Source organism: Malaya genurostris, chromosome 2 (assembly GCF_030247185.1).
Source record: "Malaya genurostris strain Urasoe2022 chromosome 2, Malgen_1.1, whole genome shotgun sequence".
NCBI classification, from domain to species: domain Eukaryota; kingdom Metazoa; phylum Arthropoda; class Insecta; order Diptera; family Culicidae; genus Malaya; species Malaya genurostris.
In genome coordinates, this window is record NC_080571.1 from 325,021,280 (window position 1) to 325,048,905 (window position 27,626).

Here is a 27,626-nt window from a genome sequence, read left to right on the forward strand (position 1 = left end):
AATTTTTGAAAAAAATGTTTAAAATTATTTTTAAATTGAAAAATGTGAAGCTCTGTAACAATTTTTATTTCATTCACTTTTTATATACAATGTTTTAAAAATAGTTATCCTGATTTTCGACAATGCTACAAAAGAACATTTTGGTCGGTGAGCTTTAGTCGGTGAATTCACGTTTTACTGGCTTGCTTTCCTGCTTCCGATACCTGCCACTAGAGTGCCTTTGGTAGATCGTTTGTTCTGAGCTTTTTAGTAGGTCGCTATTAAGGTGGCAGTTCGATTTTTCGGAAAAGCTTTTTGGTTGGTGAAAGAGCTTTGGTCGGTGAGAGCTTTAGTCGGTGAGTTCACATAAGTTTATGTTTCGCTGTCAAGTCAAAAATATTTCTATCTCGATGTAAACATTTCAGTTTTCAAACCATATCGCTACATGCGTTTCTGGGACTTACTTTTTGTTTCCCTGACCAAAAGAAAAACCAATGGTAGTTCATTTATGTTATTAAAAAGCCGCTCCATAAAAATAAACTAAAACGGATATGGGTGTTCGAGGCTTAACAACCTACATAGGTACTAACGCAGAACGCTTTTTGCAACCGTTCGAGTTACACGATTGCGATTTAGTAATCGACGGGGACAATCTATGTATACAACTTTTTGTTCGTTCTGAAGACAGGATGGGAGCCTTCGGCGGGAATTATGACCACTATTTCCGTGCGGTGGTAGCTTTTTTTGAACTACTTTCCAAGTGTAACGTTAGACCATTCGTACTGCTGGATGGTGGTTATGAAAAGAGTAAACTGAAAACGGTATGCGAACGATTACTTGGTAGGATTCAGATCATCAAACATTTGAAAGCGGTGTCGAGTCGGCCGATTATTCCACTGCTGGTTCGTGAAGTTTTCGTAGAGGCATTACGTGCAACAAAAGTATCATTCATGCGATGTCTCTTTGAAGCCGACAATGAGATTGCTGTTTTGGCTAGGAAACTTGATTGCCCTGTGCTGAGTTACGACAGTGATTTCTATATTCACAATGTTAAGTATGTACCATATGTAACGGTGACACATAAAATCTATCGGAAAGTTATAGAGAATGATCAACATTATGCAATAGAGTTGATGGATCATAAAAATAAACGGAGGAATCGAGTTTTAGTGAAACAAGGTGAAGGAGACATCCAAGTTGATCAAATTAAAGAATCCTATTGCTACTTGGACTGCAGCCTTTACACAATCGAAAACTTAATAGGTTCTAGTGAGCGCCTTTCGCCAGAACTGTTGCCACTGTTTGCTGCTCTGTTGGGGAACGATTATATTGAAAGACGCGTCCTAACCAAATTTTACGCTTCACTCCGCACCGGTAAAGTTAGTCGAAAGGTGGCTCCACAACAACGATGGATCGAAGCAATTTTGAAGTGGCTCCAACGTCATTCGATAAAATCAGCCGTTAAAGCCGTACTCGGGCAGGTACGAGAGAAGGGTCGGGAAAAATTAACACGCCAACTCCAGGGAGCAATGTACGGATATAACTGCGAACAATGCTCTTCGTATGAATATTTTGGTTTCGTGGAGCAACCTGAGATATTCGATGAAGTTGATGAGAAATTTCAGGAGTACCTAAAACAGAATGAAGATGTAGTTTTACAAAGTGCTGCTTCTGATGAGGAGAATTCAAATGACGACGAGGAAGCATACGTAAGATTTTCGGTTTGTTTTTGTAATGTGGCATAACATTTTTTTTTCTTCTCAGGAATCTTTGAGCGAATCACATGAAGATCCATCAGAGAACGAAGCAGACGAGAGGTCGATGAATTATAAGTCTTTTCGGTGGGACCATTGGTTGCTGGAGATTTATCAAGCAGCTCTTACCCCTCGATTTGTGATGGATCTTTATTACTCGAGTCAGTATGTGAATTATCCTCAAGTAGAGAATATCGCCAGGCCTGATAGCAATTCGCTTTGCTACGACAAATTAAAATACATTTTTGCTTTGCTGAAAAGTTCGAAAAAAGCGCAAAATTTTCGATACCTTACAAGGCTCGAAAAAGTCGCAAGATATCAATGGATAAAGTTTCAGGATGTTTCTTTGCCTGAATCGATCAAGTATGATCCATTCGAGGAAAAAAATATGCCATTGTTGAAAGCAGTTTTTTCACACTTTACTAATAGTGAAGATATTTTTAATACTGTTCAGCAACTACCGAGTAATCTACAGTTATACTTTTTATGTCTGGTCTTCTGGGCTGTCAAAAGTAACGACGTATCATGTGTTCATATCCATACTGTAATTGTATGTATACTCCAGTTGCAAATAGTAGATAAGCATATTACGAACAAATCACGGGACCTCAAAGTATTTCAAAAAAATTTGAAATCCTATTTGGAAACGCAGAAGAAAAATATTAACAAAATGTCAGTGTGCGAGTATCAAACCGAGCTATCAACGAAGCAAGCGATAAAAAAGCTATCCTCATCGATAACCAAATCAGAAGCAACATTGACATATGAGATTTTATTACCCCGCTTCTCTATCCCCGAGCGCTATCACCGTAAACACGCCGAGTTCGATCGTCTAGTGGCACACACTTTTGCTGAATTGCAAGCCGTCATGCTGAATCTGTTTACGCTGAACGCCTTACTGCGGCATCCCTTTGAACCGCTTCGGGTCCATGAACTGTACAATGGAATCTTTCTTCACAATGTTTATCACTCGCTAAAATCGCGGATAGATCCGGAAGAATATGTCAAGGGTACAATCTTTCGCTATTCAGGGACACTATTTGCCATTCACCAAGTTTTGTATCGGTGCGTGATGCGATTGGTACCCGAATTAGAAAGCAGAACCAACATTTCTCACACTAAAAACCAAGCTAGGAAAAAGAAATCCGTTGGGGCAAACGAGCATAAGCGGCAACATCAGAAAGTGAACAATGATTGTGTTGTGGTAAAGGAAAAGAGCGAGAACACGGATAGCGAGCAGGATGAATTCGAGGATTTAAACAATCAATTTAGTCAGTTGCTGCGGGTTATGTGATGACGATGTTGATGGTAAGATTTATGTTTTGTTTTACCAACTCACTTGGACAGACTTGGAGGTTTTGTTCAAAGAATTACAATATTTCAGTGACAGAATGTAAATAAATATTTATTTCGACATTACTTGTGATCTTTTTCGATATTTAAATAGGCGTCACAGTTGAGTTTAAGTTTGTAATTGCTATAGAGTTTAAGTGTTTAAGAGTCAAAATTTAAGAGAAACAGCAACTGTTGGAAAACGCAAAAGAATTTCCTTCACTATTGTTTGATCAACAAAAAACAAAAAAAAATACATCAGTTCATTTAGAAAAATGTATCAAACTGATATTTCTATTTTGATTTTTCGCTCAACGAGAGCAAAAGATTTTGCGACAATATCCGTTGTCCTTCAATGGTAAATGGTCCTTTAAGGGAAGGAAATTGTATGCAGTCATTTAGAGGTTTTAACTTTCTTGTTTTTACGCTTTGTGTTCGACTTATAAGTTATAAGTGGATTAGTAGTCTAGTTTTTAGCACCGTTTACACCATTCGAAATTATAATTTGTAGGTGTGTGTCCTGCCTTAAAGGTTGCTTTTATTTGGAATAACGGTTTATTGATTTTTCTATCGAGGATTTCCTTTAGTTTTTTTTCTGGGCTTGAGTCAAAGAGCGCGTACCCCCCAATAGGCGGTTGAGGTGGGAGTCAATTTTAACTTCTTACAAAAAACAAAAAGTAAAAAAGTTGGGCTCAGTTAAACCGGGATCGTTCCTTTGTTGGTGACTGGAAATTTTAATGCTTTCTGGACCGATTGTGGATTGGATTTGACTGAAAGAACTTGGTATGAACAATTGCTCATTAGGTGGTTTCAAGCAGACCCTGCCAACTTGGAGCGAAATCAATCTACAGTTCGGCAACGCCATCGCACGGCATCACATTCAACATATCATGTCAATTGTATGGGTGCGCAGTGCTGCTATTTTGGCGCGCACGAATTTGACATTTCTCTCCCCTACTTTTGTGTATGAGATTCGATGCGGACTCGCCTGAGGGCGACATGCTCGCAAAAAAGGATATTGCCAATGAATTGTTCGGGAAATATGAGAACCGGATATCTTGATAATAATTTTGCCTGGAATTGGTTACCAGTTTGAACTCACTTGCTACCGTTGGACGGAATATTAATATATCAATGAGAGACTGATAATTAATCATTACGCTTATATGACAGCAGTATGCCTAGTCTTGTTTCTATTCCCACTACTTCTATCTCAAGGCGAATATATGTTTCGTAGTTTATTTCATATTCCCCTAAAAGGACAAAAGAGAATAACCCAGTAGATCATATTCTTCCTTCGAAATTTGTAATGTGTAAGTTGTAGATAGAATGTAGTATGTTATTATATTAGTTGTTATTTTGTACTAGTAGTTTATATATTTTCTTATATATTCTCATGTGTCACATCGACGAAGATGAAAACAATTAGAGCAGATAAGAAATGTTAATGTTAGTAGACCAAACTTTTCGATATTTAAGAGCATTAAAGTGATAATCGTTTGTGCCGCCTCCGATATGGAATTATAAAAAAAGCAGGATCAATACCGAAGCGGATACATTTCAATTTTTCAAAGTGTCACTATCGAAGACATTAAAACCGACGAAGCAGTTGAAAGTATGACATAATACTAAATCAATTGAAGAATCCAACGGTGCTCGAGTGGTGAGCTTTGAACTAAGCGATGGTGACAATTTTCAAATTTTGCTTGAAGATTCGAACAACATGCAGGGTTTTTATTTATTTTTTCCTATGAATCGAACACGATAATTGTCAACTTGCGATTCTCTCTTGGGAAATTCCACACAGCAACGATCATTATCAGACTGTAATTTTTTTCTAAGGGCGTGAAATACTCAGAGTATGAAGTGGAGAGAAGAAATGTAGCAAAATTCTCTCACAGTTCATGCATTGAGAGACTCGAGTTCTTGTAGCATCTCTAACCGGATTGAAAATGTTGTATACAATATAGATAGCAATATAGCAGCTTCTGTCAAATTTTCGGCAATCACCAACACTGATTGTGACACGTAACCTTGAGAAGATGACGGAAACCTACATCGGACTGAAAGATGAAGCTAGTCGTTTCGGACTGGCCATAAATGCGTCAAAAACAAAATACATGAGAGGAAGAGGCTCTAGAGAAGAAATACTACGCCTCTCACCACGAATATTGATAGACGGTGACGATATCGAGGTGGTTGACGAGTTCGTGTATTCGGGTTCACTGGCGACCACCGATAATGACACCAGCAGAGAAATTCATAGACGTATTTTGGCAGGGAATCGTGCGTACTTTGGACTCAGAAAAACCCTTCGATCGAGAAAAGTACGCCAACGCACGAAATTGACCATCTACAAAACGCTCATTAGACCGGTTGTTCTCTTTGGTCATGAGATCTAGACTATGTTAGCAGAGGACCAACTCGCCCTTAGTGTTTTCGAAAGAAAGGTACTGAGAACCATCTATGGCGGAGTGCAGATGGAAGATGGAACGTGGAAACGGCGTATGAATCACGAATTGCAACTGCTGCTAAGAGAACCACCCATCGTACGGACAGCTAAAATCGGACGTCTACGATGGGCTGGGCATGTCATAAGGATGGCGGACGACAGCCCAGTGAAAATGGTTCTTGAATCTAATCCGACTGGTACAAGAAGAAGAGGAACGCAGCGAGCAAGGTGGATCGATCAAGTGGAGGGTGATCTCAGAAGCATCCGTGCCTTGAGTGGCTGACGACGAGCAGCCGTGGACCGAGTTATGTGGAGACGTATGCTTGATACAGCAAAGGACACCCTAGGCCTATAGCTGTTAGGTAAGGTAAGTAACTTTCCGTGGTAGGTTTGATTGATATTTATAGAGAAACGGTAAGATGAAATATCAAATTCGAAGAAGTGATTTATGATTGGATTCTTCAATGACAACACTGATGAAAGGCAGTGTGCCTTATTAAATATATCGTTTGAAGTTTGAACGTTTGATGCAGGAACCAATGATTGACTGGTGCTCGGGGGAAGGGCATTTTCTGCCCAAGTGTCAAATTTTCTGATGAACTTGCGATAGTAGATACTCGTATCGTTCGTCGCAAAATGGTTATGCAAAGGAATCTGTCGCTTGGGTTACAACAAAGACATCATATTAACAAGATATCCAGCTCTCACATTTCACGAACAGATCATCGGCAACAACAGGCGAGTTCGCATCGAATCTCGTACATAGAATTATCGGAGAGAAATGTCAAATGCGTGCGCACTAAAATAGCAGCAATGCACAATCATACAGTTGGCATGATATGACATGATATTGGCTATTGTATCATCTCGATAAAAGGGAACATATCATTGCCACCTATAACCTCGGTTTCCTTCAGCTTCACTAGTGTTCATTTGGGCACAATAGCCTAGTGGGTCTGGTATGGAAAGTGTGGAATTTGCAAACCATCACCCACGGCACGAGCAACCCCAAAGAATCCAACTTCCCTTAGATTTTGCTAGCGTTGTTATAAATACAACTAAAATTGGATCGAAAAATCAATACGCCATTATTCAGAATAGAAATGAAACCATTAAGATAATCGCCATGTAGTGAGAACGTTCACAATCTACAACATTTAGTAAAGATTACTCTGTATTGATCCGGAACAAGATGAAACTGTATTCAAGGTGCAATATCTTCATTTTCACACTTATATTTCTTTCCAGACTATTTTGATACAAATTAGCAATTAGATAAAATAATTTTTTTTTAAAATATTTACTAATTTATGAAAGATTAATTTGTGTGGTAAATCCAGTCGTAGAAAGTGGGTCAACGAAAAAAAAAGTTGCGCATCAATTATTCTCTTTTTGTTATCATCATCATCATAAAAACTGTTATTCCACACACATTCAACCTTGTCCAACTATTTCATATTGCCCTTTCTCGTAGCGTGAAATGTATTGAGAAAATGTATATTTAATGACACCTACTAAAAACTCGAATTTATGGTGAAAACTAACGACGAGCTGAGTTGATTTGTTTCTGTAAAGCACTTTAGCATATTATTTTCTGTGATGATGCGGGATCTTCAGATTCTTAAGAATTGCATAACACAATATTGTACAAGACATGTCATACAAATGTTCCACGTACGCGCGGAAGCAGCAAACACCTATACACGTATAGGCAAGGGTTCCCTTTGGTTGTCTGGAACCGAATTGTCCGTTACACAATGATCTCGAACTCCTCATCTGAATCGTCTAGCTGTCGTGTTTCGACTTCCTCAAATTCTGCAATGAGTTTTAAATAATCTTTTAATAAACCGTCAAATAGTATTCAGCATACCTTCATTAACAATTTCTGTCGCGGAGATCTCATTAAATGCTTCATTCGGTTCGCTGTTTTTTCGCGAGGATGTTGACGATGCAGTTGTGGGTGTCCAGGGAGCTTGTCGCGCTTTGGTTACCTCGAACAATGCCTGGCAGCTTCCGCTGTTGAGTTCCTCGTTGAATCTTCGAATTAGATCGTCGAAATCTTCCTTTGTCGCGCAGAGGAAGCACACGGCCAACGATGGATCCATCGATTTAAAGTTGATCCGTCGAGCATACTTCTGATGGAAGGATTCGTCTAATTCCAACTCTTCTGGCTCGGTTTTCGCACCGATGCTTCCACTACGCTGCACAGTGTGAGGATCTAAATATAGGGCCTCGTCTCCAACGTAACCGATGAAGTATAGAGCTTGATTAGGGCGCCCTCCGATCATTCCGCAGTTCCCGGGTAGCTCGAAACTTTTTTTCAGTCCCTCAATATATATTGGATTGACTTCGCTTAACCCTAATCTAAGCGGTATTATTAGTAGCAAAGGTTTCCAACTCGGCAGATCGGATTTGTCAACACAAAGCTCCACTGCAACGTTAGCATTATAAGATTAAGAAACATAATACATTATTGTCAGTACTTACTGATTTCGTCTGTAGCGAGAGTGTTATCTAGAGCAACATGGATCACTAGCCTGCTCCAGTCGTCGAACTTGACAAGCTTCCTACGTGTAAAAATTGTATTATGATGAAAAAAAAAACAATGTAATATTAACTTACTTCAGCACTTGAGCCACTGTATTCGGGCCAAACCATTCCCCCACCCGTTTCTCTTCCGACGATTCACCAGTCAGTGCAATTTGGTGCAGTGAAAACGGTGCCTGCTTGTTGTCCTCGAAGCGATTAACGATTTTCAGATAGGTTGGATCTTTTGTTTCCGGTGTCCAGGACCAATCGCGCCCCAGATGTAGCTGAGTGAGTGCCTGTGCCAGGACCATTTGACCACAGCGCAGCATACAACCCCATCCTTTATCGGTTGTTAGCAGTGAACTACCAATGGGGACAAACCCTCGCCGATAGGTGCACCACAATCGGCTCCGTACATCCCGGCGCACTGTTTCTAAGTCTGCAAGGAGATATTTTAGATTAGATGTTTGGAACATAGCAAACGAATACTGTCTTAAGGTTGACATTTTTTTTCTTTTGTTTCAGGTAAGACTGTTTCAACGTGCTGGAGTCACGGGTAGTCGTTAACAAATATATTTCTTATTAAGTTTACAAAATGAACGAACACGATCAATCTTGTGAAATCCTTGTTGCATTTGTTATGGAGTTGAACAAATGCATTAAATAATCAAATGATCACAATGACATGGTTTCGAAGAAGATGGCACGAGCATAACCAGAAAAGTTTGAGCATTAACAAAGTTACACAATTAGACTCGATTAGATCAGCCAATTTAAATTTTAAGGTATGTGAAACAATTTTTTTCTAATTTTTTGCAACGAACTAAAAAAAAACGTTTATCCAAGAGGGGTTTATCTTTTAAGCGGATTCATAGGACTCTAGAATATTGCTCCATGATTTTTGAATTCCTTCAGTCGAAACTTTGACACAACCAACCCCATATTGACCAAATGCACATTAGTTATGAAGGCTACAGTTATGTGTCTCAGAGTTAAGCGTTCTGTTTTCGTGTGGGTCCTGTCCTATGAGTACTTTCCATCACATTTATTAGTGTAGAACTCGTCTTGTTTATAATACCGCCATGAAGTTTACATTTCACAAAACATACGGTTTTACTAGGAATTTGCAGTACTTGTTAATGCTATTTGACAAAATACAATCTCCCAATTTAAGTGGGTTCATAAAAAATCATGGCTTTATTAATAAACACAAAAAGCATACAAACAGTGTACTCATCAAGTATACGAACACGAAGAAAATTGCCAAAACGCAAAATACCAGCATCGGAAATCGTTAGTCAAGCTGTTCTGAATCAGTCGTCATTATGTGGCAAACAATGTTGCAAAGAAAAGTTGTAGAACGCTTCCTAAATGTGTGCTCATTAAAGATGAGTTAAATCTGATTATTTAACTCACCTTGAATTGCATTGTACTGCTTTCCCAGGATCCAAACTGCGTCATCAGTTTTGGGTATGTCATCTGGTTCGACGGATCCGATATCGTAGCCTACATACGTGTCTAGCATGTAATCCATGATTGCTAGTTCGAATAGTTTTCTTCAGCTGATAACATTGACTACAATATGGAATTGAGTTTCAGCTTCAATTGTGGCTATCGTGCAAAAAAGTTAGTGTTGAAATTTTGATCGGTTTTTCAATGTTTCTACAGAGTGCACTGGGAAGCTGCACAACCAACCTCGATTTTTAATTCGAAATTTAGAATGAAACTGCAAAATGAAAAATTCTTTTGTTCAGTTTTGTTATTATTTTTGTGACTGTTTTGACGTAAATGTATATCTTGCATACCAGCTGCTTTTCGATAGTTACACGACAAATCAGTTCAAATGAAGTTTGTGTTATTTCTTCAGTAGATACAGAATACAAGATAAGAAATGCGTCGAAATTTGAAAATATAATTAGACTATGATCATTAAACATGTAAATCTAGATCTATGCGAAAGGAACGGGTGTACTTTTTCCAATATCATATCATTTTCCAATGCCATAAAGCATAAATCGAATACATATCTATGGCGTTTTCATTGAAAAACACTACAGCCTGTCGTAGTAAAAGACTGGATAATACTTCTTAGGCAGTCAAACGTCAAATTCCCATGCAATAACATAGGAATTGTAGTGGGAATTCTAGGGTTTGCAGTGGGGAATCTTGGTTTGCATCATTCATGCATAAAGCAAATAAATCTAGAGACTCAAATTGATTAGTAATGTAATGGCACAGAGAACAGACGTATAAGCTCATTTAAATAAAAATCTGCACACTTAAAACTTAATTTCGATCTCGGCAAAAACAGTAGCCGAAAACGAGCGGTGAAGCGATATCTAACTGAATTTTACTAAATTGACTTATAGTTTCGTGTCTGTTAGTTTGTGATCTGGTGTTATACCGAAATTTTTTTTATTTAGAAAAAACAATTTTCAGTTTTTTTTTTTTAAGCAAGAACTATATCTCCACGTTACTCGACGAAACAAGAAAAACGTACAACTTCGAAAATTCGCAAAAAAGACGCAAAACTATTAACCTCGTATAACAATCGTATAACTTTGAAAATTTGAAAAAAGTCTCATTCAACCCGACATGAGTGCATTCTAACTTCTAAAACTACATTTTTCCCCATTCAATTTGTACGACTAGCAAACCGAAACTTGTTTCGTCAGAGATGTCAGTTTAATAGCAAAAAGGTTTTTGCAAGTAGTATTAACTTTACATCTGCCCAGCGGTTCATGTTGCGCCGTAAGGTCGCACTAGCAGTTCAACATAAACTGCTACACACTGATGAGTCAAAGGTAAAACATTAAATCAAATCTTAGACGTAACCTGGTAAACCGCTCTATTTTCTGCCTGCATAATTTTCTCGATATGGACCGATTTCTACATACTTGTGCTCAATTGAAAACTTGAAGGATGATCAAATTCAAGCACACTTCTGTAAATTAACCAAATCAATCTGGAAATAATTTGTGTCGAAAATTATCTCAATGGAAAAACCACTCGCTCGAAATTTAGTTGTTTAGTGCGCTACATCAGTCTAAAATCAGGGTAGAAAACGATAAATACAACTATGTTTATAAAGTTTTGTTTACCACCATTAATCAAAATGTGCTGGATACCACCTATTCGAACATATTTTCAACCTTATTTAAAATAATAGCACGGCCCTAGCTGATCATGAACCAAGTATACCGTGATATGCATACATTAGGTATTTCTCGTGGTACTGCTGGTATATAATAATAACCCAAAAAGATTTATTTTCGGAAATTGAAACAATTTAAATAGTACCAGTTACGAAATAAAATATATTAGAAATCATGGTTTTAATCAATGCTATTTCCATCAAGCGACATCTATTTTGTAAGCCTGTGTGAAAAGACAAAAAACAATATCAAGATCAAAAGGCTCTTACACGGTCTACTAATCCTTGACTGAAATAAATTTGCAATGGACAATGTACAATGGACTGTTTCGAGACTTCTCGTGCACCACTCTCAACTGCCAACTTGAACAAATGAAGGAATATACAATTTCAGTATAGAAAAAACAATACTTATTCTCAATTCCTTAATTTTTAAGAATATTGGTATTGAAGACAGATTTTTTATTCGAACATTCTTTTTATTAGAGCGTCATTCAATTCAATTTCACCATGCGAATAAAAATATATACTTTCTCTTGTTTGGCATTTCTATAATCCATTTATAAAAATCTCACTTTCAAATATTTTCCCTTCTATTTCCTTTCCTTTGTAAGGCAAATAACACCAAGAGTATGATCTTTGAATTTTACCGTTGATTAACTTCCCTTCGTGTTTCATACGGCCGATATAAAGTGGCTCACCCTGTTCACTGACACCTGCTGGGGTGCCCTGAAGCAGCGTGTTACTATTTTGAACTGGAACAAACTTTCCAGGGGTACATAGAACTTCATAGTGCTGCTTTTTGTGACTTTTGCCTCCCCACGGTACGAAACATGCTTTCCTATCCGGTATGACAGCTCCGGGAGCGATTGAATTCATGATTTCTGCTCGACCTACGTACAGTTTATGTCTTCCGTCATGTCCGGCCTGAACAGCACCATGAGGTATAGCACCGTTAGACGCAGGAACCCATTTCATGCCGTTCAATGCATCCCAACGTTGCATAAAACTCCTGTTGTCTGGTTTGTAGGGTCTCTCTGGTAAGAACGGAAAGTAGTCTTCATAGTGGGATACTTGAAATTAAAACTTGACATTAAATGCCATTGGATAAAATTTAACCTTTTTATTTTATCTCACCGTATTGCACCATGGCGACAGTCTTCGATGACTAACTGATGCAAAAAAATGTGTTCGGTAAATATGATGTAAATAAATGTATTACTCTCTGCTTTGATGACTCAGATAACCCTCTCTTTCTCTCTCTCAAGCAACTGCAAATTTTATCATTCTCTAAAATCTGTACGTTTAATTCCTAAACAGTTTTTTTAAGAACATTTTTTGTACTTTACCTATATTCAGAAATCGTACGGTATCAGCAATGTGACATTAATACAAAATATAGTTTTCTTGAGGATATAGTTTTTATTCCAACACATATTCATTATCACAAATGATGATTCTCAAGTTGCAGTATCATTCTTGAATCAATATTTCAAATTCCTTGTAAGCTACCTCTTTGCCACGATACGGAACATAGCATACCTTATGTGAAGGCTGTACCTTTCCTATTATAAATTGATTACCGAGTTGCACACGTCCTATAAATAGAGGTTCTCCAAATTCCGAATATCCTCCGCGGATTGCTCCAACAGGAATGTAGTTTTCTCGTGATGCTATAAATTTTCCTTTACAGTTGCACAAGTATTCGAATTTGGCCTTTCTGTGCTCATCAGAACCCCAAGCAATATGACACTGCTGGGTTACTGGGTTGATTGAACCAGGAGTGCATGACCCTCTATGCATAGCACGTCCAATATAAAGGTTTCCATCTTTAGTTGATTCCCCAATAAAAGCATTTTTAGGAATTCGATCGTCATCAGTAGACACCCAATAATGACAATCCTGCAGTTCAGGAGATTCAACAACGAAAACCTGATATTCACTAAATCCGACTTCCCCACCCTCGTGTGCAACGTAACAAACTCCATGAGACCTTTGAACCTTTCCACATATATACTTTCCTTCATGCAGAACTCGTCCAATAAACAATGGTTCTCCATCTTCGGATACACCGGCGGAACTAGCTCTCAAAAGAGCTTCTGTGCTTTTCTCTGACACTGGAACAAATTCACCTGAAGTACACAGTACTTCATAGATATTTTGTTCGTGCTGATCGCCTCCCCATGGAATGCAGCAAGCTTTTCGATGAGGAAAAATCAATCCAGGCGTTACCGACCCTTGATGATGTGCCCGTCCAATATAACATTGCTTGTCTCCTACAGATTCGTCTGCTGCTACCGCATCTGCTGGGACCTCTCCATTGCAGGCCCAAACCCAGCGAAGCCCGGACAGATAATCTCTACGATCCATCATTCGCTGTCGAGCCTGTCGGTTCAGTCGTGGCTCATCTTCGTATGCCCACAATCGTCTGAATGCCATCTGTGACATTGACAGTGGTGCAACTAAAACAGTTTCATGTAAGGCTTATAATATTGGAACAAGTAAAAAATTCTTACCGAGATTAACCATTTTACTTGTATTATGCAGCTAAAATCATCCACTTTGTTGATACTCCATGACTAAACAATGACATCAAATGGATTCAATTTTTTTTAAAGAGTATGCTCAATTTGTTTTCATTCTCTTCGAGAGAATAGCTCAGAAGTGCTAAAAATGAGCGAGCTCAAATCTCATAGAAACATTAGGTGAAGAACGTTACCTTACACCGTGGGCCTTTATTTGTTTCTTCTCCAAAATCGAAACAGCCAAATAATTTTATTATTTCGCAAGAATTCGATGCGAATGCAATTGATTTATTAAGCTTCTAAGTTGATTTTGTAATTTACCAATACGTCAATACTGTGTACATTTAAAGAAATATATTGTTAACATTTTTTTTTATTTTGTTTTGCGACTTCCGCTGATTTATTATGTTGACGCAGCTTGTGCCGATTTATTACAAATTGACAATGAAATAAATCAACAACAAACATTGTTAATTCTGCTTCTTTTTTAGTCAAAACTTTTTTACTACATAAAATGAAACTTGTAATTATAAAATGGTGTAACATGTTAAACAATCGGAATGATTCGATTGTGTTTGGAAATCGTTTTACGAATTCTCTGAATTCATCAGTATTTCTTTTTAATTAAAAGGAACATATCGAAACTGTTTGATATAATACATACTTCGCTACGACCAAGGATAGTTTCAATAAACAAACACTTTTTATGAGACTGTGTCGAATTCGCACCTAACAACGGGGGTGTGAGCAAACCCGATATAAGTATCAGGTTCGAAACTGACGATTTTCATTTCAATGATGTTGAAACTAGGTTGGAAACTGGCTTTAAACAAACGGTTTGAGAGCAGCTTATTTTATTTGATAAAATTTTCAGTGGTGTGACGTAATCTCAAATAGTTCAAAATTAAACTTTTCTGAAATGTTTGGTATCAACGATTATCAAAGAGGAAAGCACATGACGATTGTTTGCCTTTATCGTATTTCGAAAGCTCATAGCTCAGTGATCTGTGGAAAGATTTATATAATCTAACAGTTCGGCTGAAAAGTTCGTATCGTTTAATAGAAACACACATTTTTTTGCCAAAATTCGTTTTTATTATTCAACATAATTGCCATCAGAGGCGATACAGCGATTATAGCGATCTTTCAACTTTTCGATACCATTTTGTAGTACGATTTGTCCTTTGTCTCAAAATAGGCCTCAGTTTCAGCGATTACCTTTTCATTGCTTCTAAATTTTATTTACCAGCGAGCATTCTCTTGAGGTCTGAGAACAGGAAAAAGTCACTGAGGGCCAAATCTGGAGAATACGGTGGATGATGGAGCAATTCGAAGCCCAATTCGTTCAATTTCAGCATGGTTTTCATCGACTTGTGACACGGTGCATTGTCTTGATGAAACAAAACTTTTTTCTTCTTCAAATGAAACCGTTTTTTTGAAATTTCGTCCTTCAAACGCTCTAATAACGCTATATAATAGTCACTGTTAATGGTTTTTCCCTTTTCAAGGTAGTCGATGAAAATTATACCATGCGAATCCCAAAATACAGACGCCATAACCTTACCGGCCGATTGTTGAGTCTTTCCATGCTTTGGGTTCGGTTCATCGCGTGTAGTCCACTCAGCTGACTGCCGATTGGACTCCGGAGTGAAGTGATGGAGCCATGTTTCGTCCATTGTTATATATCGACGAAAAAAATCGGTTTAATTTCGATATAACAGCTCCAAACACTGCTAATAATCATCGATTCGTTGTTGTTTTTGATCGATTGTTAGCTCACGCGGCACCCATTTTGCACAAAGCTTTCTCATATCCAAATATTCTTGAATAATATGTCCAACACGTTACTTTGATATCTTTAGGGTGTCAGCTATCTCGATCAACTTCACTTTACAGTCATTGAAAATCATTTTGTGGATTTTTTTCACGTTTTCATCGGTTTGGACGTCCACTGCCTCTTTCGGACGTCCACTGCGTTCATCGTCTTCGGTGCTCATATGACCAGTACGAAATTTTGCAAACCACTTACGAATTGTTGCTTCGCCCGGTGCAGAGTCTGGATAACACTCATCAAGCCATTTTTTGGTATCGGCGGCACTTTTTTTCATCAAAAAGTAGTGTTTCATCAACACACGAAATTCCTTTTTTTCCATTTTTTCACAATAACAAAAGTAGCTTCACTCAAAATGCAATATCTCACAAACTAATAATCAGACAGCTGTCAAATTTATACACGTATCTTTTGAAGGTTGGTTCTAACTGAAAATGGTATGGATTTAATTCTAGTGGCGCCCTCTCATAGAAACGATACGAACTTTTCAGCCGATCTGTTAAGTACCAATAGATTCGTAATTTTTCAACTTGAACGCATATTGCAAAAACATTGAAGTGTTTCAATAGTACACTATTGAAAAACTTGTCTGACTTGATCGATTCCAGCAACAGCCAATCAGAACGCGTTCTGAGGAAGAGAACAAAATTTGTGCTGCTCCAGCGAAACTGCCACTTTTTCTACCATTTTGTGAGCAACAAAAGGAAGACACACACGTAAGTAACATCGGGCCGGCCACTTAGTGAAACGACATCAGGATACCTGCTAGCTGAAGTCATCAGTGTCCACGCAAAGAACTATCTCGGATCTAAATACAGATCCTGTTAGTCGTGAAAATTGAAAGCACTTTTCAGTGCTACAGATCATCATAACGAATTAGTTGAATTTTCTTTTTCGTACCAAAGCATCAGATTTATCAAAATGGAAATAGACAAAGTTTGTACCGTCACTAACACAATCTATAACGACTCACGCAATGCGAAAATGAAATCAGCGATATAGAACACATCTTTATACTAGTATGGGTGTCGTTTGGAAATATGCCGTGCGAAACAGAGTTGCCACTATACAGATCTCTTTGTATATTTGTTGTGAATAGTTTAGTATGGAGCGCCTTTTGATCGTGATATCTAACACATTCAATCACGACAGTAATGCTGTCTCGCAATGCAAAAAATCTGTATACTACTATGTGTGTCGTTTGGAAATATGCCGTGAGAAACTGGGTTGTCACGTATACAAATTAATCTGTATTTTTATTATAAAGAACTATATTGGTTATTTAATAATATTTAATTGTGTTTAAGAATGTTTAATGGAACTAATCTGAACTTTAGTTTAGGTGCTTCAAATTCTAGTAGTGGAAAAAGGGAATGCTTGCATAATTCATACAATAGATCAATTCTGTAGAAAATGTTCAAAACGACGTATGTTACAATGAGAGATTCTCTTTGTTTACTTTCACTTTCGATTATTACGGTACTCTTAGCAATCCTTCACTCCAATTATCTATCGATAATAACAACTAAAGCTATCATCTTTTAATCTGCACTGAAGAAATGACCGGAAAATGCAGGAATATTCCGCCATAATCGAAAGAGAAAGTAAACAAAGAGAATCTCTCATTGTAACATACGTCGTTTTGAACATTTTATACGAAATCAATTGATATTCGGAAGTTTTAAAGAACATGCCAGTTGTTTCCGTATTCACGACATCCAGTTATGTCTTTGACATTACCCACCTGCTTTTTCGTATTCTGATTAGGTTCGGGTGGTTACTGGAAAGAATTGAATCATTTTTAAGGAAATATACCTTCTATTTTCATTATATTATTATAATAATAACTATGGTACTATAATTTCGTTCATGTTGTTATATCATAATCAATATATTCATGTTTTTTATACGAACAAAATATATGCTGTAGCGTCTTCTCTGCATAAAGCATTCAAATGTGAATTTTAAAACAAGAATAAAATATTTTCTCAGCTAGTAAGGATTAACCGATTCTAGCAAAGCTGAGTTCGATAGCAAATATTTTAGACGACTGATGTACACCCTGGTTTCTGTTAGATTGTTTTAATCAAGTAAAAAAAAACTTCATTTTGCATTTTAATCAAAATACAGAATAGAAAGTACAAAGTTTATCTGTGTTTCGGAGTATTAACAATAAACGTTCACAAGAAAGAGACACCGAAAACAGATTCTTAACAAATTTATGAAAAAAATTAAATTTTTGGCGTTGATGAATGCAGTGGATCAATTTTTAGGGAGGGAATTTTGACTGGCTGAAATGTGGGGGAAAGAACGGTAAAGTTATTAGCATTCAGCGTGCGCATTTTTAAAACTTGTATAAATATAGGACAAAATGTTATTGATTGTCACCATCTTTTGACCTTAGAAGAATCATAGGAACACAATTATACCATTCCAAAAAATTATGCCAGCAGCTGTAAACAAAATCTGAACATGCGGTTCCAGTGGGCAACAGTTCGATAAGCTGAATAAACGATGTCTGATGGTCGCTAACTCTAGCAAGCATTTATTTCTGGTAATAGTAACTTTTGTGGATTATAAATATTTTTGTGCATTAGTAACAACAAATTTGCATTACGAGCATGAAATTCAGTGAGATTTCATATCTCCCGTTTTACGAGATTCTTTATGTATTGTGCTCTAAGGCTGTTGCGGTGATCCTAAGGTTTCGCCACGTCATGAACCTGCGGTTTACTGGCTAACATATATTTCATATTCGGCAAATGCCAGCTCTTGTCCGCCGTAAGGAATGTAGCAAACACCATGCGATTGTTGAACCTTTCCAATTGTCATGGTACCCTCATGTGGCACACGCCCAATGAAAAGTGGCTCGCCTTCCTCAGTTTCACCAGCAGGAATCGCATTTGGTGGAATGTCACCTCCAGAAGTCGGCACGAAAGTACCATTACTGTCACAAAGAACTTCGTACTCTGTTTTGGCATTCTCCGCTCCACCCCAAGCAACATAACAGGTGCCATGTGAAGCAACGACCTTTCCGGGAATGATTGCTCCCTCATGTTGTGCGCGACCAATATATAATTCTTCTCCATCTGATCCACCAACTACTGCATTGGGTGGAATATCTCCATTGGCTGTTGGAACCCAACAAGCTGCCCCACCGGACACTAGAGCAGCTGGAGCCGACGGTGCCGGGTCGTTTTGCTCGATGATCCATGAACCAGACGCTCCCCAACCTGTACAAACCCCGACGAAGTTAATCGGAAATGGTTCCGTGTTTTCGTAGGACAAAAATGCTGCCGCAGCTCCCTCCATACCCACAGTAATTACCTAAAAATAATAATATTATTGAATTAAATAATATTGAACATATTGATTTTTGACTCACGTCATCTAGCCATCTAACCCAAAATCCTCGGAACTCGCCAGCGTTCAAAATATCAGGAGTTTCCACCTCACTCACGTCCGGTTTGGTGCGATTCTTCCGGATGACAGATTTCGTATTTTTCCACCCACCGATGAACACCTCTAGCATAGGATCGGATTCTGCTGGCCCGCTCGTTAATGCCAAATGAGCATCGTTGGCCGCTCGAACTTTGAAGTTCACCACGCTATTTGTAGCTGGATAAAATTTGTACTCCAACTTGTCCTCGGTGTCATGCTCTGCAATAGAATGTAATTATGAGACGAGTTTTCATAAAGTCGGTTGTCTGGTAAGGAGACTAGATTGGCATCTTCTTAATAGAGAGTTAAGTTCTGAATTTTCAGATTTACTCATATCACATGTAGAGGTTATGATTCAGCATATTGTAATTCAGTAATCGGTTCACAAATTATTGTGTTCAAAAAATCATCATTAAAAAACATTGTAATAAAAAGACTGAACCCCTGAAGATAACATTATAAAATCGGTGAAAAATGTATAGAAAAAATGTTTCCACAATTTAATTAAAAAATTTTAAAATAAGATATCTTTATTCGAATTTCAATTAGGTCTAAATGTAACAATGGTCAAATTGTTTTGCTTCTTTAATATATTTGAATAGGTGATATCAATAGCGTCCAGATGAAAAATAAGTTCTACTTTTCAATTGAAATGAAAACTTCTTTAACTTATGAAATAGAGAAAATTAAATATTATTTAGAAAATATGAGTATCTTAAAACTTTGTAAATGGGGCTAGAACAGTGAAAAATTGAACAAATAGAAAACTGATATTTTTCGAACTATCCATAATCCATTAGCAATATGTAATTTATGAAAAAGGTGAACAATCAGAATCACTATGTATAGTAGCACAATAAGCTTCTGAATCGCGAAAATTAAGTGAACGATTTATTAAATTTGTATCTAATTAATTTAGAATTTACTTGGTTGTATTGTAGTCGTAAACATAGCCCAACGTCAAAATACAGCAACTTTCAGGATTCACGTATTCGCTGGATTTCATTTATGGTGATGTCTTTCAATTTATGTGAGAATTACAACCATTGCGGGGCAGTACATGCATTTTATTCATGCTTTGATAAATGACTGTCTTTGCATTTAAGTTTGAACGGAACAGCTTCGAACGCTACGATGAAAAGGTCAGACACTAATTGTCATTTGTTCGTCAATGATTGGTGTTAGCACGCGATCTTTCTCGCCCATCCTCCAGCGGCCCTTACACGAGTCGATATTATTGTCAATACTCTCAATTTGAACTATTGTTAGTGTGATGGAAAATGTCGGTATACATTCAGATGGAATTTACGTATTGCAGAAGGATTGTACGAGATACTGACAATAATAGTGGACTATAAGCGGACCTTACAAAATCATTAAAAGTGTCATTACTAAAAAATAATATCATTTTAATGAACGTGTATGGTGCAGTAATGACGAGTTTTCTATGCAAATTTGAAATATCATTATTTAGTCATCATTAAAAATGACAAAAATAATTCTCGTGTAAGGGCCGCTTATGTTTGATGTGTAAATTTGGAACAGTGTATTGTCGCTGTAGATGAGAGATGCAACTTATGCGATAATCATTTTCATCAAAGGGTGATACAACGTCACTTGAATAATGCGCATTGTTTGCAGCATGTTAAGAACGGTCGTCATTTACTGTGATTTTTAGTATTCAACAGCAGCGAGAAAATTTCCTCTTGATGCTCACATCATAACGAAGTTTCATTCACACAAGTGTGGCTGTATTATCGTCATTTAATATTCCACTAAATTTTTAGTCGTGTGACTAAATGATGTCACAATGAATCAGTTGATTCGAACATCGCAGGTAACATCACTAGGCACAACACGACCATCGTAGTCAACTTTACTTACCCTCAAATTTGACGACCTTGACTGATTCACTATTAGAAATATCGATATTAGAACTGGCATTCGTATGACACTTTTCTGCTTCATCAGGTTGATTCTTCTGCGTTAGCAATTCAAAGGTGGTTGTTTCAGTTGGATTGGCAACCGAAGGGACTACTACAGTCGGCTGTTTCTTTTCCTTAAGTCTACGATGAGATGCAACACCTGTGGGTGGTTGGCGTTTGAATGTTTTTGTGAGGTGCAAATTTAGAATAAAGCAAAAGGATCTGTGAGGATGTGATAAAAAATGTATCATGAAACTGAAAGTGAACATTGGTAGCTTCAAACAGTTGCATTAAGTGCATACATCACTTATCCATACAACGCGCGAATCACACAAGTCACCTCATCGTTGTATTTTTAACTGTAAGATCATCGACGAGTGTGTGGTACTGAGAACACCACATGATTGTGACATAGGAAATGTAGTCATAAAATATCGTCTGTCATTGTTTTACACTTTGATTGGATGTATATTTCGGCTTCCGAAAAATCACAAAGAAATATTTTTATTCAATCTTAAGAAAATATCTTTCAACCCCAGAAACATGGTTCTTTACTGCATTACCATGAGTATATATGCAACCCAGGTGTTCCTAAAATAGGACAATATTTATGGAAACAACAAGCGGCGTACTACTGACGAAATGAGGCAATTCAAATGCATCACTTGAACGGTTATTCGGTTGTCCATACGCTGCGGTACAGGAATGGAATGCTTCGTCGAATAGCTTTAGCTTAACCCTTAAATGCGCAATATTGTTTTAAAACAATATACTGCAAACGCTTCATACATCATGTACAATCGATGCATTGCAAAGATAGCACATCAAACATAAATGAAAAATCAACCTTTGGGGGTTCAAACACAATAGTAGTTAGTTATGACAAATACGGCACATTTGCATCGTTTGTCGAATAGGTAGGTGATTGGTCTTCAGCAGTAGTAGGATTGTCTGATGATGAGTCATAAAAAGAATCATTTACGAGAATGTAGGGTACATATACTTGTATACGAGGAATCAGTGGACAACACATTTTCCAATTATAACTCGAAAGTGGAATAAGTTCAAGTATTTTCAAGTTATGCTCTTCCGTCCCTGTATTCGTATAATTTGATAAACATCAACCATTTATTGCTTAAACTTGTTCGTACAATTACTAGAGACACGAGCTTTAACATGTTGATTGTCTCAATTAGTATATCAACGTGAAAAGATTTACATCTCGCGAGTCAGCGAGAAATTCATTGAAATACTATGTATACACACATTTGATGAGACACGTAAGCATAATGCAGTAAAATGTACTGTGAACGAGGGGTCCGCTTAAACATTTTCGCATGGAACAATAAACGAACAGTGATTTTCAAGAAGTTTAAAACTTGAACTTGAACACGTTAAATACAACATAGGGGAAATGGGGATAAGCCTAAGCACTTGGATTATATTTTAATATCAGAGATCTGGAATTAAAATTCCATCCATACCATATAGACACACTACAACAACATAAATGAAGGGTAGAGAAAATGGTTTGTTATTTCGTTTTCTGAAGCTGGTATGTTTCGGGTGTTTTTGGCTCACAATTAAAGCATTCATGTGTCTCGAAGGCGAGTTTCACGAAATGAGAATCAATTATTACTTAGTGATTTACGCTTAAATTTTTGCTTAGAAAAATAATCTTCCGTAGCAATCCTCGTTTTTAACGTAGGACTATGTCTCTCTTTACAATGCTCACCGAGTATTTCTGTTTGAGTATTTTCTCTACTTCTTTCACGTTTATCACGACAACAGTGGAAAAATAGGTTCAAATACGAAATATAGTGAGTTTCGCTTCAACTAAAACCGATTGCGTCATTCAGCTCCTGGTCGTTTGCATTGAAGAAAAGGAAAACGAGAAGTGGACAATTATTAGGATTACTTCTTTGCAAATAAAAGGTAAAAAAGATTCAATGTAGTGCAAATCTAGAATAATTTGATTAGTTTTGTACACTGTGCGAAATTCGTTCGAGAAAAATGTTCCGAACAGTATTTAATATCGTAGAGAGTTCTGCAATTTGGCCCTTCTGAATACTAGAAATGAATCCCGTATATACTTTTGATAGTTTCGTTCAATAAAATATTCAAATCCGAAATGAAATAATCGATATCAAAATTCTGTATGTTGCCATTTTTGTGTTTGTTAGGACAGCCGATTTGTGAAAGAGCTAAAAAAGAAATCACGTAAAAGGAAAGTTCCTAACCAAAATTGGTTTAGTATTCGTGTAATGATTTCTTCTAGGTCAAGGCTCAAACTTATAAATGACTTGGAATGCTGCCCTACTTCCGGGAATACGAACGTAATCATCAAAAGTCTTTTCCAGGACTCCAAAGCCACTAACGGTCCTTTTCAGGACCCAAAAAGTAACGTAAAGAACTTATTTAGAAAACTGTCTTAAACTGCTGCCCTAGTATACAGTCACAATTTTTTAAAACCAAATGGTCCTTTCCAGCGCTACAAAATCTAAAACGGTCAAACGTTATCATATCAATTAACATCTATACACATCTCGAAAGTGGCCCAACGTCAATCTCGCGGTTATGTCTCTGGCAGTACCTACTCCAAGTTTTTTTTTCAATTTTACTTAACATTTGAGCTTCAAAGCGTTGAGTATCCAAAATGTAGGAATATGTATTGTATAGTTCAATTGGAACAAATTGAGAAGAATCATGCTGAAAATTATATTAGAACAGCCATGTTGAAGTACGGAGAGATTCTTTTCATCGCAAAGGAAGTGTGAAAGAATTTCGTTTACAGGTATTCTGAATGGAATGCGCTTTCAACCCCAATTCCTTATTATGTATGTAAATCTTCCTTCACTAAGTATGTAAAAAGAAACAACTATAACATTGTTTGTTGTATTGTTTTACTCTCATTTGCTCAGCGTTTTTGAAGCGGGCGAAGCAACAATTCGTAAGTGGTTTGCAAAATTTCGTACTGGTCATATGAGCACCGAAGACGATGAACGCAGTGGACGTCCAAAAGAGGCTGTTACCGATGAAAACGTGAAAAAAATCCACAAAATGATTTTCAATGACCGTAAAGTGAAGTTGATCGAGATAGCTGACACCCTAAAGATATCAAAGGAACGTGTTGAACATATTATTCACGAATATTTGGATATGAGAAAGCTTTGTGCAAAATGGGTGTCGCGTGAGCTCACAATCACAATGTCACAAGTCGATGAAAACCATGCTGAAATTGAACGAATTGGGCTTCGACTTGCTCCCTCATCCACCGTATTCTCCAGATTTGGCCCCCAGTGACTTTTTCGTGTTCTCAGACCTCAAGAGAATGCTCGATGGTAAAAAATTCAGAAGCAATGAAGAGGTAATCGCTAAAACTGAGGCCTATTTTGAGGCAAAGGACAAATCGTACTACAAAAATGGTATCGAAAAGTTGGAAGATCGCTATAATCGCTGTATCGCCTCTGATGGCAATTATGTTGAATAATAGAAACGAATTTTTGCAAAAAATGTGTGTTTCTATTAAACGATACGAACTTTTCAGCCGAACTGTTATCACACTTAACCTTAAAAACAGAATATGTTTCTATACTTAGATTCCAAACGGTAATAGCTATCCAACAAGCTATAGATTGTAAAAATCCATCCATTTTCAACGGAGATATCGACATTTTTGTATAAGCGACTTTTCCCCCTATTCCAGCAGTAGGAGTTTTGAGCGCTGTATGACAAAGCAATGCTTGGGAGCAACGTGAGACACGATTTTTTATACTGTTACATACAATTGTTTCTAAGTGCCTAAAAGACTGTGTACAGCAACATAATCGTTCGAATATGGCATATGTAAACCATATGATATCAGCATTTTCGAGTTGCAAGTAATTCCATAATTATATTGATTTAAACTATTTACTGCAATAAATGTTGGAAGATCATAACTTCCATATACCATACGACTCAGTTCGTCGAGATCAGCAAATGCGTGTGTGACGAATAATTTCACTCGCTTTTCTCGGAGATGGTTAAACCGTTTTCTACAAACTCAGATTCATATGAAAAGTAGTATACTCCCAAACAAGGTTCCTGAATTACGTTTGGATCCGACTTATAATTGCTGATATGTGAAACAAAATTAAAATAATGCAACTAAGTTTTCTCGTAGATGGCTGATCCGATCTAAGATTCAAATGAAATCTAAGAATCATCTATGATTCAAATGAGAGGTCTTAAAATCCTATAAAACATCTTACTTTTTAGTCAGAGCCGACTTCTGGTTTAGGAGATACAGGGTGATTAGTATAAAAATGTACTTTTCACATAAATTAATCAGGTTTATCGGGTTTGCAGATTTGGATAGTCGATTACCAAATAAATTTATTTCAGTTTAAGCGGTATTCGTTTTTGGATTCGGAATGTACCCCCAAATTTTAATTCGCACTACAATTTCTCAAAGATGTCTACACTCTCCTCAGGTGAATTGAACTGATTTCGGCTACACCGATTTTAGAATTCCAGTTCCAGTATCGAATCGTTTCTCAAAGCTCATTCATTTTTCCAAAAAGGTCAAATCGACCTTCAAAAACAAAAATTCAAATTAAAGGACTTAAGGTCCTATACAAAATTGTTGAATTTTATCCGATTCTGGAATTCCAGATGACGAGTTTTAAAAATTCATACCGATATAGAAGATGTAAATTGTTTGGCGTATTGGCCATTCGAATCATTTTGGTTTATGCTAGTTCCTGAATACCGGCTCTGGCAGTACCATAAATAATGACGAAAAACTCTAAAGTGGAACTTACTTCGACATCTCATGGAATGTTTAATCGATTGTCACACGTTAAGATTGAAATTCGATGCGATATGCAGTTTCGGCATTACAGGGTAATGAGTGATTAAAATCTCAATTTGCCGTTTAAAACGACGATAGTTAAAATAATATCATGAGAACTAAAACACCAAAGAATATCCATGCAAAAAACACATGCGGATTGATAAAAAAAGGTATCATCTCACTGCTAGGTGGATTGATCACGTTTTTCAATTTGTGTTCGCCCCGTTAGGATTGCCGGTGTAGCAAAGTATTATTATATTCTGTTTTATTGTGTTTTGCAATAAAAAATAAACAAATTTCAGGAGAAAACTCGTAACAATCATGTCAAGTTTTATATGCATTTAACATTGTCTACCGAACAAGATTCATTTATATGCATTCGACATTCGGAACGATCCAACGATCACAACTGCAGTGCGGATGGATTTTAATGTTAGGCACCCCTCAACCGACTGTTCAATCAATAGCATGGGTGCGGGCTTACAAACGGCAATGAGATGGAAGTAAAGCGGGAGTAGCACGATTCAAGTTTGAAGCTGCTAACCGTGAATAGAGATTCCAAGCGGCGGACGCTCAACCGATGATAGTGATGATGTCACCCCGAATACCACGTTAGTTGGTGTTTGCTAGATGAAACATGAGAAATCGTAGTTTTTGTTTTGCAACAGAATCTGTTTTGCTTGTCTAACGTCAGATTATATTTAAAACCAATTGATGATTGCGTATTATTCTTTTAACTTCAAGATGTTTTGTTGTACTCTCGACAGTCTCTCGATAAAGTAGAATGTATGTCATTTCGTTAGCGTTTACGTGTTAATTAGTTTACTAGTTGTTAAGTTCGAAATTGCGAAAAAAATATTGATTGGTTTTGCATACCAGCTAACGACTACGGTTATTCGGTCAATATGAAGAAAAAAAATTATCTGATCTTTTACACCGCGGAAGAAAATAAATAAACACTCTTCTCGACATAAAAATGCGATGTATTTTTAGATTACTTTCTACTTCCACAACGTTTAGCTTTTTGGGAGTAACTTTAGCTTTCTGCACTGGTCATGTGTTTTCTAATGATTAGATTTTTATTGCCATTATAGCACATCATAGTACTTGACTAGAATAGCTTATTGCCAATATACTATTCGATACATATCGAAAATGAAGACGTAATAATCAAAAACGGTGAAATGCCAATCAAGCAAACCAGACAAAGGTTAACATCCTCTAAAAGATATAAAATACCACTCACCAATATTGTTGGCCATTTTTCACTGGGCTACGCTCTACAAACTTTCTGATGTGCACTTTTGACGTGATTGTTCTTCTTATTAGCACTGTTAAACTTTTTGAGTGCTCAAAATGCAACTTTTCTTTTTACAACTGAACCGTTACGACCCGATCACCTATGCGGTTATACTAAGACTAGAAATATACCGGCGTTTTCACTGTTATTATAAGAGAATCGAATGGGCATGGAGAGCGAAACTACAGTCGAAAAGGTACAAGAGAATGCGGAGTATGATTTCAATCCATATGTTCGAGGAGATTGAACGGTCACGTAAGTGAATAGTGTGAGAATGAGTACATGAGAAATTCACAATGCGATTTTTTAGCTTTAAACGGGTACAACCGAATAATGTAGCTAACAAGTTTCCTAGGTTTTAAGACAAGTTCCCCTGCAAACGGGTTTTTCGTTGCTTCATTTCGAGCAAGAATTAAAAAACCTTTTTTCCATCTACCTAGTGGTGTAATGATGCCTTTCTCATATATCAAAAACTTTTTTTGGTATAAACTACCATCACCTTTTCAATTTGTAAACAGTTATGTCAAGTTTATATAGGCGAGTGCGTTTTCTTCTTCTTTCGTACCA

At 37.1% G+C, this 27,626-nt stretch overlaps 5 protein-coding genes across 8 annotated transcripts; 1 reads left to right on the forward strand and 4 right to left on the reverse strand.

The window, feature by feature from the left end:
- The first annotated feature begins 377 nt into the window (after window positions 1–377).
- On the forward strand, window positions 378–8,653 carry LOC131431404 (protein asteroid). Of its 2 annotated transcripts, XM_058597095.1 has the most exons (3): window positions 378–1,688; window positions 1,744–3,041; window positions 8,572–8,653. In XM_058597095.1, the coding sequence occupies exons 1-2, from the start codon at window positions 531–533 to the stop codon at window positions 3,025–3,027; spliced, it is 2,442 nt and encodes an 813-aa protein (XP_058453078.1). In that variant the 5' UTR covers window positions 378–530; the 3' UTR covers window positions 3,028–3,041; window positions 8,572–8,653. The 2 variants fall into 2 exon arrangements, with proteins under 2 accessions (XP_058453078.1, XP_058453077.1); XM_058597094.1 differs by lacking the exon at window positions 8,572–8,653 and having other exon boundaries at window positions 1,744–3,152.
- On the reverse strand, window positions 6,683–9,873 carry LOC131431405 (cysteine protease ATG4B). 2 transcript variants are annotated; one of them, XM_058597097.1, is made up of 6 exons: window positions 9,742–9,873; window positions 9,463–9,657; window positions 8,140–8,485; window positions 8,005–8,084; window positions 7,388–7,948; window positions 6,683–7,332 (listed from the first exon to the last, which is right to left on the reverse strand). In XM_058597097.1, the coding sequence occupies exons 2-6, from the start codon at window positions 9,578–9,580 to the stop codon at window positions 7,268–7,270; spliced, it is 1,170 nt and encodes a 389-aa protein (XP_058453080.1). In that variant the 5' UTR covers window positions 9,581–9,657; window positions 9,742–9,873; the 3' UTR covers window positions 6,683–7,267. The 2 variants fall into 2 exon arrangements, with proteins under 2 accessions (XP_058453080.1, XP_058453079.1); XM_058597096.1 differs by having other exon boundaries at window positions 9,463–9,830.
- A 1,801-nt stretch (window positions 9,874–11,674) lies between these two features.
- Window positions 11,675–12,672, reverse strand: LOC131431407 (uncharacterized). The gene is made up of 3 exons (XM_058597099.1): window positions 12,550–12,672; window positions 12,338–12,490; window positions 11,675–12,273 (listed from the first exon to the last, which is right to left on the reverse strand). Exons 2-3 carry the CDS (start codon window positions 12,348–12,350, stop codon window positions 11,750–11,752), a joined length of 537 nt encoding a protein of 178 aa, XP_058453082.1. The 5' UTR covers window positions 12,351–12,490; window positions 12,550–12,672; the 3' UTR covers window positions 11,675–11,749.
- On the reverse strand, window positions 12,603–13,806 carry LOC131431406 (uncharacterized). Its single transcript, XM_058597098.1, has 2 exons — window positions 13,717–13,806; window positions 12,603–13,662 (listed from the first exon to the last, which is right to left on the reverse strand). The coding sequence occupies exons 1-2, from the start codon at window positions 13,727–13,729 to the stop codon at window positions 12,674–12,676; spliced, it is 1,002 nt and encodes a 333-aa protein (XP_058453081.1). The 5' UTR covers window positions 13,730–13,806; the 3' UTR covers window positions 12,603–12,673.
- A 4,269-nt stretch (window positions 13,807–18,075) lies between these two features.
- On the reverse strand, window positions 18,076–27,191 carry LOC131431410 (uncharacterized). 2 transcript variants are annotated; one of them, XM_058597102.1, is made up of 4 exons: window positions 27,006–27,191; window positions 20,882–21,082; window positions 18,942–19,216; window positions 18,076–18,883 (listed from the first exon to the last, which is right to left on the reverse strand). In XM_058597102.1, exons 1-4 carry the CDS (start codon window positions 27,019–27,021, stop codon window positions 18,287–18,289), a joined length of 1,089 nt encoding a protein of 362 aa, XP_058453085.1. In that variant the 5' UTR covers window positions 27,022–27,191; the 3' UTR covers window positions 18,076–18,286. The 2 variants fall into 2 exon arrangements, with proteins under 2 accessions (XP_058453085.1, XP_058453086.1); XM_058597103.1 differs by lacking the exon at window positions 20,882–21,082.
- Between the last annotated feature and the right edge of the window lie 435 nt (window positions 27,192–27,626).

Excerpts from the sequence above, each read along its gene's own strand:
- LOC131431410 (XM_058597102.1), bottom strand. Across the intron at positions 19,217-20,881 it reads CAAGGTCGTCAAATTTGAGG|AGCATGACACCGAGGACAAG; the intron begins GTAAGTAAAGTT and ends ATTCTATTGCAG. Across the intron at positions 18,884-18,941 it reads GGGTTAGATGGCTAGATGAC|GTAATTACTGTGGGTATGGA; the intron begins GTGAGTCAAAAA and ends TATTATTTTTAG.
- LOC131431404 (XM_058597095.1), top strand. The coding sequence starts at position 531 with ATGGGTGTTCGAGGCTTAACAACCTACATAGGTACTAACGCAGAACGC. Across the intron at positions 1,689-1,743 it reads ATGACGACGAGGAAGCATAC|GAATCTTTGAGCGAATCACA; the intron begins GTAAGATTTTCG and ends TTTTCTTCTCAG.
- LOC131431405 (XM_058597097.1), bottom strand. The coding sequence starts at position 9,580 with ATGGATTACATGCTAGACACGTATGTAGGCTACGATATCGGATCCGTC. Across the intron at positions 8,085-8,139 it reads ACAGTGGCTCAAGTGCTGAA|GAAGCTTGTCAAGTTCGACG; the intron begins GTAAGTTAATAT and ends TTTTACACGTAG. Across the intron at positions 7,333-7,387 it reads GACAGAAATTGTTAATGAAG|AATTTGAGGAAGTCGAAACA; the intron begins GTATGCTGAATA and ends AACTCATTGCAG.